At 38.6% G+C, this 12,179-nt stretch overlaps 1 protein-coding gene across 1 annotated transcript; it reads right to left on the bottom strand.

Moving 5' to 3' along the window:
• Positions 1-3,999: 3,999 nt before the first annotated feature.
• Positions 4,000-11,099, bottom strand: stard7 (StAR-related lipid transfer (START) domain containing 7). The gene is made up of 8 exons (XM_010877748.4): positions 10,118-11,099; positions 9,729-9,895; positions 8,346-8,395; positions 7,698-7,808; positions 7,214-7,296; positions 6,982-7,081; positions 6,804-6,888; positions 4,000-6,073 (listed from the first exon to the last, which is right to left on the bottom strand). The coding sequence occupies exons 1-8, from the start codon at positions 10,570-10,572 to the stop codon at positions 5,907-5,909; spliced, it is 1,218 nt and encodes a 405-aa protein (XP_010876050.1). The 5' UTR covers positions 10,573-11,099; the 3' UTR covers positions 4,000-5,906.
• Positions 11,100-12,179: the final 1,080 nt, after the last annotated feature.

Genomic DNA, 12,179 nt, shown 5'->3' with positions numbered 1-12,179 from the left:
AAACAGGTTAAGTATATTAAAATTAAGAATGTTACTACATTGTCTTGATGCACTTATAGAAGACTTCCATGACCCTTGGTCCACAGCACACCTGGGTTGGCAGCTATTTGAGATTTCCATCTCTGTAGTGACTTCAATGAAAGAACACAAAGGTTAACGTGTCCTGTGAGGAGAGGGAGACATATTATGTGTTCAGTCTCACATACAGTGTGTTGTAGAATTGTGAAGTTTTGAGTTTAGAAAAATATAGCCTTGTTGGAAAGATCTAACCTAAGGACTCTGAGAATTTTTCAACTTTGAAACAACAAAAATCCACAAAACAAAGGTAAGATGACATGTATGAGATCATATGTCCATGCCTAAGAACTGTCACACCATCCCGCTTACCATGATACCATCCTGACATCTATTGTCCATCTGAAACATCCTCAAATACCCACAAGGACACCTCTGTCTTTAAAGTGAGGTTTTTCCTGGACACATCAACCTTCCATATTCCAATGTTTCCCACTGTCTCATCACCAATACTCTATTGTTCATCACTTCATACAAACGTCAGTCGCTCTCCAACCCCAAGCATATCTTTTCTCATTTCATTACGCAGAGTGGTTAAGTTGTCTGAGCTTAACTTGATTATCACTGAAACCTTTCAAAAAGAAGGTATCCCTTGGGATATGGAAACAGATTTAAGTAACAAGATTTCCGAACCTACTAAATGGGCCATTCTCACAGGTCTTTTAGAGAGATGATTGGTTCTCTGTTTGTGATGTCATACTGATTGACAACTGACTTTAAGTGCAGTGACCAAATCCAGGTTTGGACCATCATGTCAATCTCAAGTCTGATGAGATGTTACATTTGGACGGACACTGGTGACACAGCTGTGTCTGCTGTTCCTAAGCTGTTCCATTTTTGTCCTTGAACACTGACACTACTCATTGTCCATTAGTTGGACCTAGAGGTTATCCTCTTTAGGAGATATTGATCTTCTTTTACAAGATGACCATCATTCCACCAAACTCTGTTTTCTTTGATTCCTACCATATTGTAGTAATTTCCTCAACAAACTCTTCCAATTGGCCTACTTTTATTCATATTGTGTTGTTTTATTTAAAGTCCCAGTTATAGGAGTGAAATTGTATATGTTTTATGCACTTATTTTTACTACAGTATTTGATGGGGTGGGGTGCGATGATGGAAGGGCGGGGTTTGTCGCAGTTTATGCGCAGGAAGGGCGGGGCCAGCTTTTCACCGCAGTGAGAGTGTGACCTATGACTAATCGTTTTTTCTAATTTTGCAGATGTCCCTAGCCGCACTGTTTTAAGAAAACTGACCCAATGTCTCAATATTGTGTAAGGCGCTCATTTAGAGCCATAAGTCTGCAAACCTCCATGATGCCAGTTGACACCCACAAATTCTCCGTCTGGGATATCAATCAAGGTGTTGTCATTGGCACCCAAATCCTATTTTTAGAAGACAGATTTAAGAAATAGCATATACTGGTGGCCATATTGTGGTTCAAGTGTTTTCATGATTGTAGATCTGATGATTATTTTCACTTGTGATGGACTGACATCTGCCACCTATTTCTATCAAAGTGATTTAAATGTACTTTTCGCAGGATTCTAATTCCATAGTTGGTTTTCTTTAGCTCCACAAGTGGACCAGACTCGTCCTGGTCCCAGAATACCTCTGATGGCTGTATATCTCCGCCCAGGACACCATTGTGCTTGATCTAACCATGCAGTGCTTCTCCTGTACATGGTTTTGCCAAGCACTTTGGAGGCTTGTGAGCAATCTCCACCTGGATTGGATGTAAAACATCCCAACATATATATCCAAAGTTATGAACTAAGAGGAAAGTAAATCAGGATTGAGGTATATAGTCTAGTGTAAGGTCGAAGGTCATATCCACATATTTTCTTTTGAGTAAGATCTGAACCCATTTTTGAAAAGATTATTTCAATGTAGATATTTTTCAACATTTTGGATATATTCTGTCCAGTGTTCTGTATGCCCAATAAATTACTATAAAACAGTTTGTGTGTCTCTGAAATGTATATGTGGTCAGTGTTGAATGGGCAGACAATGAATGGAACAGAAGGAGAGGGATATATAATGGCTGTTTGGCTAACTAGTGCGAATAAAGAAGTTTGGTGGTTTCTTCCCAGCAAGCTGGCAATGAAGAAGATTTATGGCTACAATCAATTATCTTAAGTGCACTCAATGTTTGACTGAGGCAATTAATCTCTGCTAGTAGATCAGATGTTACAGTGTCTAAGTACTCATTTTAGACTGTGGACATATTGGCTCTGAAAATCATAATGCTGAGATATTCATCAACCATTTGAAATCTGGTTTAAAACTGCTTGTCTTATACCATCAAGTTAATAATCCCAGAGATAATAGGTATAGCCTACATTCAAGTGTGTTTACCCATCTTCTACCAGATAATTATACTAAGAGCACATACAGAAAAAACCTGGGAGAGATTAGAGTTAATTGCATTCCCGGGATTCAATCTAGCAACCTTTTAGTTACTGGTCAGATGTTATAAGTGCTAGGCTTTCTGACGTTCCATTTGATTTTCCAGTTTTATGATCTGAATTGACAAAAGAAAAAATTAAGGTCTATGTTCCTGTGGGTAATTCCTTTCCCTGTTAAAATGGAACAAGCAGGAATGAGAAAAGGGTTTGTTATTCAGTTAAGAAAAAGTAGGATTTTTTACAGTAGTGACCTGAGAAAAATATAGGTTAAATGTTTTCTCAAGGAAAGAACAATAGCATTTTCACCTTGTCAGGGATTTGAACCAGTGACCTTTCATTGACTTGCCTAATACTCTTGACCACTGGACTACCCTCCTGCCAACAATCAATGTTTTATTTTGTTTATTTTTTTTGATAGCTTCATGGAATTCAGATTACCAATAAGGTTATATCATTTCACTAAGAATGTACAGCATCAGTTGTTCAGTCAATAAACATTTGTATTTCTGTGACAAGTTAAGAACATTGAATCTCATTTATTTGCTAGATAGCAGATTAATATAATAAAGTAAAGATTTGCATTTGCCTATTATTTATTTTTATTTTCTTTACATTTCAACCTGAATACCGGATAAGCGGATGAAGATGAAATGAGACATTTCAACATCTTATTTTGTCTTGCATTGTTTAAAATTGTTCACTTTTGTAAACCGATCATGTTTACAAAATGTGCTGTATTGGTAGAATTTCAATAACCTCGACAAGCCATTCTGTTTATCACACACGCTCATGCACTGAACACATTAACACACCAGAGTTAGACCACCACATTATAAGAGATGAACATGGCACTTTGTACATACCATTTCCACATATTTTGACACTACATTTGTGTTCTGGAAAATATGTTGATTTCAGGCCAACACAATATGACCTCTGGGCGAGGGGGGGGGCACCCTTCTGATAAAACACAACAGGAAAGAGTGGGAGCAGTGACGGACGAAGCTTCATTTGTGTTATTTTAACAGCAGGATGTTGTGCTGGCAGCACTCTGATTTTCTTTATCACAATAAAAGCCATCATTCGATTTTCTAATACATTTTGAAGGCAATATAGCTAACAATCTTGTCTGTAAAAAAGAACAGACATTGGAACAGATATTAAACAGAAAATGACAGACTAGATTGTTAATTATATTGCCTTATATATTTCAATGATAGCTTTTATTTTGAAAAATGTAATCTGAGTTAGTGCTGCTAGCATAATATCCTGCTGCTAGAAGAACAGTAATGAAGCCTCGAATGGCCATCACTAATTGGAGTAAAGAGCCTCACTAACAAGAATGCACCCAGGGTTTAATTCCTGTGTAATAACATATACAAAGTTTTAATAATACATTTCTATTTTTATGAAATACTACTAAATGTTAAGTATTGTCAACAACCATAAGGATTGCAATTCAATAAGCATTTATAAAATTATCCCAAGTGTGTTACCAAAAATGAAACAAACATTCTAGAAAGGTATTTATTGAATGTGATTAGTTGCCCCATTTCAACATGGAATCAATGTTTTCATAGATATTCCAGTTCTTTTCAATCAGTTTACTTCACACAATTACTAAATCACTGACCAAAGTATATCCAATGTCTTCAACTGCATGTTGAAAAATTGAGTTTATAGAACGTATCACTCAGCCTACTGGAGGTGACAAGTGTCTAAACATTTTTATAGCACACTAGAAAGTGTTACAATCACAAGCTGAACATTCTCCAAACATTTGATACAGCAGTTCAATACACAAACCAACACTTATGCTCAGCCTACATCTCACATCTCTACAATTGACTTGAGGCAATTTACTCTCAACCACACAAACAATTAAGCACTGCTGCCTGTTTTACTTCCAGAGCAAGAAACCTTGTTTATTTACACAGGAGAAATGAATAGGCAAATTATTTTTACATATTTCAGACTTGATGTGAGTGAGTTATGTTAATACTTACATAATACACATGGGACCAAAGCAATTAAATGAAATGACTAACCATAGTTCAATGAATTTAAATGCCACGGTTTCAATGAAGCCTCAATTACACTTTCATATTTCTTACTCAACGTAGGTAAACTACAGGGTCTATGGAACAGTACTCATGTATTCAGTAGTTACAACGGAACCCATTTATATAACTTTAACTGGGAAAAAGTTTTTTTTTAATGTCAGTAACAGAGAAAATGTTACCTTTCCACACAGAAATAGATGTTAAGAGGTACCAGATTACCAGGCTGTAAACAGAATGCACACATTGTGTTTCTCAATCCCACAGAGCACATACCCCACACTCAACTGGAAGGAACTTACAGAGTTAGAATGTCAATAGACCTCAAGGATGGGAAAATAAACAGTTAACAATTAGACGTGTACACACACAAGCAGCATTTTAATAAACGCTTGTCTTCTGAAATGCATCGTTTAGGAGTGTAGCACAACTGTACTGGAATTACTTTAACTGCAAACGTTCAGTAAATGTTTAGCAAGTATTCCTATTAAATGCAAGCTTACAAGCAGTCTGAATTGCTCTTCTGTAACTTTTTACTTGTTCTCAGGGAGCAATTCAGTAATCCAGATGCATCCGTTCCACTGAAATGCAGAGTTATTAAGTGCTTGTTTCAATAATTTAAAGAGCATATTTAGTCGGGATGCCAGAGAAATAAACATCAACAGCATTTGTACCATAGTGAGGATTTTCTGGTTACCATAAGACACCTTGTGGACACTGGAAGACACTGGTAATCTACTTCCTACTGTTAAAAGGGACATGATCTGTCAATTTAGAGCACACACTAAGCGTAACAGACCGGAAGAAGAAACCTCAGTTCTGCAGAAAGTAAAACATCACCAATCCCAAAACAAGAAACCACAACCTTACGTCCAATATGACTTGAATTCCTGGTATCACAGCATGTTTAATTGGACATCCTTCCCTTTCATATACAATAAAGTTGTTTTTATCTAGCTAAGCTTTCACTGTGAGACATTCTAGCTCTGAAAAGGGACAAGGTGGCTGGAAGAACCTAACAGACAGGTAAATAAAAAGGGAAAACAATGCTTGGCAACATCATCTCTATAAGGGGTTGTATTTGTCCCAGTCTCACTAGTTGGTGCAAACAGTTAGTTAGCAAAAGGAGGCACCTCTCCTCTCAGGACATTGGCCTTCTAGCACTAGTGTGACAAGGCAGGAAGCTCCATCATCAATTCTCTGGGGAGCGAAAGGGAAGGCTTTTCTCCAAAGGGCTCAAAATCTCATCGGTACAGTTCATGCTTCAAGACAATTGCTAGCAATGAATAGTCTGCAATCAGATGAGGAACGTGTCCTGCATATTTTCAGCGCATGTATTTTGCCGCTTCACCGGCCTCTCTTAGGCGTAGATCTGCCCAGGACGACTGCTGTCTCCGAGGCAATCCTGGCTGTGCTGGTGCTTGTTGTCATTGGACTTCACAACGCTGGCGTAGTCGTAGATTCCCACCTCGAGGTTCTTAGCCCTCAGGGCTGCAGCATGCAGTTTCTCCAGGAAGTCGGGCATACCTATGAATGGGAAGGGCAAACATTGACGACCATAACCATGTTGGCAGTGTGACTGTAGACCCCAAGGTGACTTTCCATTCAGATAACAAACGTAAACAAGGCATCAGTAACTAGGTTGTCCCCAAACATTTTCTGTTTAAATCATTTTACTAGTCCATCCATTGATCAACCTGTTTAATGCGGGTATGCATTTCAATGTTCTAGAGTTTTGCAGAGATGGGGGGACAGCTGGGCTATGCATGTTTTGTCTAAATGTGCTGAACCAGAATTTTATAGTAAATTAGAAGAAAATATATCACTGCATTCAATCGCAATGACAATTCTCCATAGTGGCTCAGTAACCATTTAATGTCAATCAGATTCCTGGGGATATACATTTATAACTTCTTGAGTTATACAGAGTTGTTTAGAAGTAAAGAAACTGAACAGTAGGCACATTCTATAAAACCACAAAGTATTGCCTCAACCAGAGTGCAAATTCACAACCTGAACGAGGAAGTTCAGTACACGCTACATTGACCCCATTTTGAATTCATATTAAATGAAATCAAAATGGCACCTTACATTTTCGGGGGGTTAAAAGACTGTATAAACAGCAATTGCTAAAAGTAGCAGCCTACATTGGGAAATCTTGAAAGACACAAAACACTATTAGAATCAATGTTCCAGAAAGTTCTGTTGAAAAACCAAACATAAGTGCTATATGAACTATTGCAGCATAAGGGCTCACCACTGGACACCATCCAGCTGACACAGTAGCGAGGGAAGGCGGTCTGAGGGTCATCGCTGTAGGTCAGCAGGTAGTCAAAACCATTCTGCGGGACAACATGACAGAGACAGGTCACGAGACACGCGCCAAAACACGCAATGACGTGTGGTTATGCTTTCTTACAATACCCTCCATTTACCTCATCAAAGGACGTGTGAGGGCGGATTACCATCTTGGACTGGTATGAGTGAACTCTGACATACTCCTGAGTTTCGGGGACTTCTGGATGCTGCACAGCTCTGGAATGGCACAAAAAAGGCAGGCGAGGGAAAGATGAGACTAAAGCACCTGAGAAGAAACTGAAGGTTGATGAGAAATGTAATCCAAATATGTATTTCAATATAACTACATTAGATGAAGTCAAGCCTCACCTGGATATCAGAACCATCAAATTGTTCTCTACATCAACACTGTAGCGACGCACATAAACATAGTCCCTGGAGTACATGGGATACTGTGGGAGGATTATCGAACAAATAAAAAACACAGCACAAACAGTTTTGCTTATCGTAAAACTATGAAGCAACCCTTATTCAGGGAGGCGTCACTCTCTGCATAAGATACAATCATGAGTGTAGGTATATGCAATGCAAACATGTCATGAGTGTAGGTATATGCAATGCAAACATGTCATGAGTGTAGGTATATGCAATGCAAACATGTCATGAGTGTAGGTATATGCAATGCAAACATGTCATGAGTGTAGGTATATGCAATGCAAACATGTCATGAGTGTAGGTATATGCAATGCAAACATGTCATGAGTGTAGGTATATGCAATGCAAACATGTCATGACTTTGATGATATGCAGGAGTTCATATTTACTAGTGCGCGGGTTAGTAGGAGGGACTTACAGGGAAATGTGTTGCCCAGTGAACAACCTCTGATCCTGTGTTGACATCCCTGTCCACCACCTCCAGCTTCAGAACCAGAGAATCCCACTTCTTCCTATATTCTGTGTCCAACTGAGGAAGAGAGCAGAGCACAAGATGAGAGCAGCAAAGGCTTCAAATTAGGCTTGGACTGAAAACCCAATCCCAAAATATTTACAAACGCACGGTTTTCAATGCCATCAATAACATACACTCTTCTTTGAAAAGATCAATTACATGTGAATATTTACAGCTGCTTTTTAAATAGATACATGCAGTCCACATGTGCAATCAGTTAAGATAAAGCAGATCCTTTTAAAATGTCAAACAAAATGTGTTACTCTGAAACTTAGAAAGTCACCTAAAACAACTGAGCAGCATGGCCCAGTTATTCCTGTTTACAAGCAGGACCTGCTGACAATATAAAAAGCTGGATACCGCCTAACTAACTTAATATACCATGCGCATACAACATCTGTTCACACAAACAAAATCTGCCAGGGCATTTGGGTAAAATGACATGTACAAAACAAGAGCACTTGAACATTCAGGAAATCTGGTGCTGTACACTTTGAGGTTAACTATAACACCAAGTCTACACTGTGAGCATTACGAAAACTAGCTTAGTACCTGAACATTGAAGAACTGTCTGGGGGTGACATCGCTGTAAGAACCTAAAACTGTGAAAAGGAAAGTTTAAGGTGTTAAGACCTTCTGTAACAAGATGCAAACATTTCATGTTTACTTGCATTGATGGATCAAAATAAATATTGCAACAACCATCACATATTTCTCTTTCCATTTTCTTAAAGTATATTCAAAAACAATTGCTCTGCGTGAGAATATTGTTGGTGAACCCCCAACAGAATGGCAGGCACATACCAGTCATTAAATATTCGTGCACATAGACATGTGACTATAATAACTCTCCCTTACAATGATGACAGTCTAGAAGGAAATGGGAAATATTTTTGAAATAAATATTACTTTTTTTGGAAACTAAACTAAACTAAATTTTGGGCCCTTTTTAGTCATATGTAGATGTGTGAACCATACATCATATGACATCTTGGAATTGTTATAATCCTTACTGTGCAATAAAAAGGCTTTCATGGCTTCCGCAAATTAAAATAACAAGATTGTTTGGCTATTCAAGCATTTTACCCAGAGCCACTCAGCTGTTATTAGCAAATGTTTTGGTAGCTAGGAAAGAAACAGGGGATGAGAAACTCATGAAGCTGATTGAGAGAATGCAAAGACTGTGCAAAGCTGTCAAGTCAAAGGGCGACTACTTTGAAGAATCTCCAATATGAAATGCATTTTGATCTGTTTACCATCTTTTTGGTTGCTCCATGACACCAAGTGTTATTTCATAGTTTGATGTCTTTACTATTATTCTACAATGTGGCTCTTGGCTGACTAGTCTCAGAGACACCGCAGACTCATGCAGTGTTTCAGGTTAAACTGCTTTTCCCTAACATCTCCCTCAATCCTGAAATGTTTTTAGAGTAACCTTAAGTTGGCGTCGTTGTTTTGGTGCCTATAAGGCAATATGAACGTTTTAGATTTTTTTTTGTCAATTTGACTGTTTTTAGTGATACGTCTTTTTTTTCATATTTTGCTGTAACAGAGGCCTACGTCTGAGATCAATTTCTCTGTATGAATAGAGGCAGAATAAAAATATCTTCTGTAGCCTCCTGTTCATATTACAAATACATTTTGAGCTTACTTAAGGGCAAACCTGTGGAATATTAGGATTTACAAACTCAGAACATCCAACAGTATTTTGTTTATGAATAACTGTAATTTGAAAAACATGTATTTAAAGGAACTATTACTAATACTACTCCTGTCACAATTAACTTGTGACATCCAAATTTATAAAGTTACTGCCCAAAAATGTTGGCGATGCTAATCATAATGTCAATCATGTTTCGCCAGAATAATCCATGATAGACAAATAATGGCAAATGCTGGCGTGGAAATTGTCCTAACATGTTAATGCGTGCCAACCTCTGTATTCATACAAGTAGCTTCCCTCAATGGGTCGCCTCCACACTTTGAAGTTTTTCTTCTCCATGACAACCTCCCAGCCGGTCTCCATCGGCCCCCAGGCCTTCTTGTCTGAAGATGCACTCAGATTCTTTGCAGCTTCCATAGCTTGTAGCTCCAGTCCACACCTAGGGAAGTGCAGGATACAGGATACAGATACACTACAAGTGATATGTACTGGTGTAGCTGAAAACAGAAACTATATTAATCTTACAGGACAAGGTTAAAGCAAAGGCAGGTATACCATTCCACGCCTGCATTATGGCCAACGTATACATTGTGGCACAGTTGAATATAGGTATGCATAGTACCTCTTACAGTGTAAGTGCCAACTACCAAGGCTACTGTACCTGTGTAGTTCTTCATCTCGAACCTTCTCGTCCTCCCAAAGAAATACACCAGCCAGTGCTGCCATTAGCTTCCCCGTGGAGGCGTGCTTACTCTGTAGTCGACGCCATATGCTTCCTACCAAGGTCCACCTGGTTCGCTCTGAGTACAGGTTTGAGTAAAGCTCTCCAACTTGAAAAGCGCGTCGAAGCCTTTGGCCGGTCACAAAGCTACAATGGTTTGCAAAAATGGACAGCAGGCCTTGCTTCTTTTGATCCGACCCCACCTTTTCACTCGTGCCCACCATCGACCTTTGGAGCCATGACAACAACAGGCCCATGCGTCGACCCATCCGTGCAGTAGTTTCGGATTTGCCGTTGCAGATTCCCTGTTTCAGTGAATTACTACTTTGAAACCTTGTGGCACATGCACGGATATCACACAATTTTAAATGTCGCCGTGATATAGAGTTAAACATACTGTCGGTTGTGCAAGCACAAGTTCGAAAACTTACCGCGAGTGTTAATTCAATTGAAGCAAGCTAACGCTTATTAAACTTCCTATCACACGCGATAGGACGTTTTTAACATATATCACGCAAAATCAGCACAACTGTGCAGATTCAGAATGATTTAATGTTTGCTTGTTCTATAGTTATGCTGCTGGCTCAAACGCCTAAGCCACAGTCTCAAAGCATTAAGGTTAATGCTCATAACAAAACGGATTTGACATTAGCTAGCCAACTTTAGCTAGCTTGCTAACGTTCGGTTGAGTAAGCTACGCAAGAAAAAAACACGAGCCAAGCACAATCTACCATGATGGAACGATTGTATTTGAGCGACAACTGGCGTATGACATACAGTTGGTGAATAGTCGTATGAACCGCTATTACTGTCCTCAATTCGGTTAAATTATCACCACACTAATTTGATCGTACTTCAACCCCGTAGGAAAACCAACACGTTTTTCAACAACGCTATCAGTCCACCAGATCCTATCCTTCACACACCCCTCTACAGAACCCTCCTTGTTTTTGCCACACACTTAATTATTGGTCACTTGTCATTGGGTGCAATTTTCATTGGCAGTAGTTTGTATCCGTCTTTTGATTACCCACTAGCATGGTACGTTGTGATTCTGACGTCATTTTTTTTCGTGAAGGACCAAGTTAAAGGTGAAAAGGAGTCTTTGCAAATGCACATTTGCATTAGCTGTCTTCCCCGTAGTAATACACAACGAAAAATAGCATATCGTTCTATCATTGACGTATTGTTGTCAATTAAATTTAATTTAATAAGGAAAACAATTACAGTTGAAGATAACGATGGATATAATTCACCAATGAATGTCCACCAGGTGGTGCAAGGGCTGCAAATATGCGTACACGTTACAGGGCTTTGGCAAAATAAGACCGGAGTGGAAATGGGTTGGTGATTTGTATCACAAATGCTAAATCTGAATCTTTTAATAAAAAATCCAGTAAAACAATAAATAAAAAATGCTCACAGATTTTCTCAGTTTATTTTTTATTCAAAGTGCAATGCACAAACAATATAAGGCACTAGTTAGAATCAGCACTGCTAAACGGTTGGAAACAAACAGTTGCCAGGTAAACAAAATGTAATTATTGATCACCGTTATACCAACTGCCATAACAATTGTTGTAAACTAGATACAATCTAATTTGGAATTAATTACTATTACGTCTTCACAAAATAAAAATAAATAACATTTGTATATAAAAAGTATTAGTCTGAGCAGAAATGTAAGACAGTACTAAGCGATGTGACTCAAGCAAAACTAAAATTATTTGTGGAAATACAAACCCTTTTTTTTTTAAAGATACAGGATGTGCGGGGGACTGTAATGTCTTTCAATTTTGAGTTTGTAAAATGTACAGTAGAACTACATTTTATTTTGTTACAAGCAGCAACGAAGCACCCACGGCAAACTTCATCAATGAAACATCGTGAGGATACGTCGTAGGTTGTAGTTCAGTGATTGACAGTTCCTTTCACAGTGGGGCTGGGCGTAATGAAGGGTGGAACCAAATGGGCCAACCTCTCCATATAGACAAGTACCCGA

Source organism: Esox lucius, chromosome 14, assembly GCF_011004845.1.
Source record: "Esox lucius isolate fEsoLuc1 chromosome 14, fEsoLuc1.pri, whole genome shotgun sequence".
Taxonomy (NCBI): Eukaryota; Metazoa; Chordata; class Actinopteri; order Esociformes; family Esocidae; genus Esox; species Esox lucius.
The sequence above is the reverse complement of the archived record's forward strand: the minus strand, read 5'-3'. Positions and strand labels throughout refer to the sequence as shown.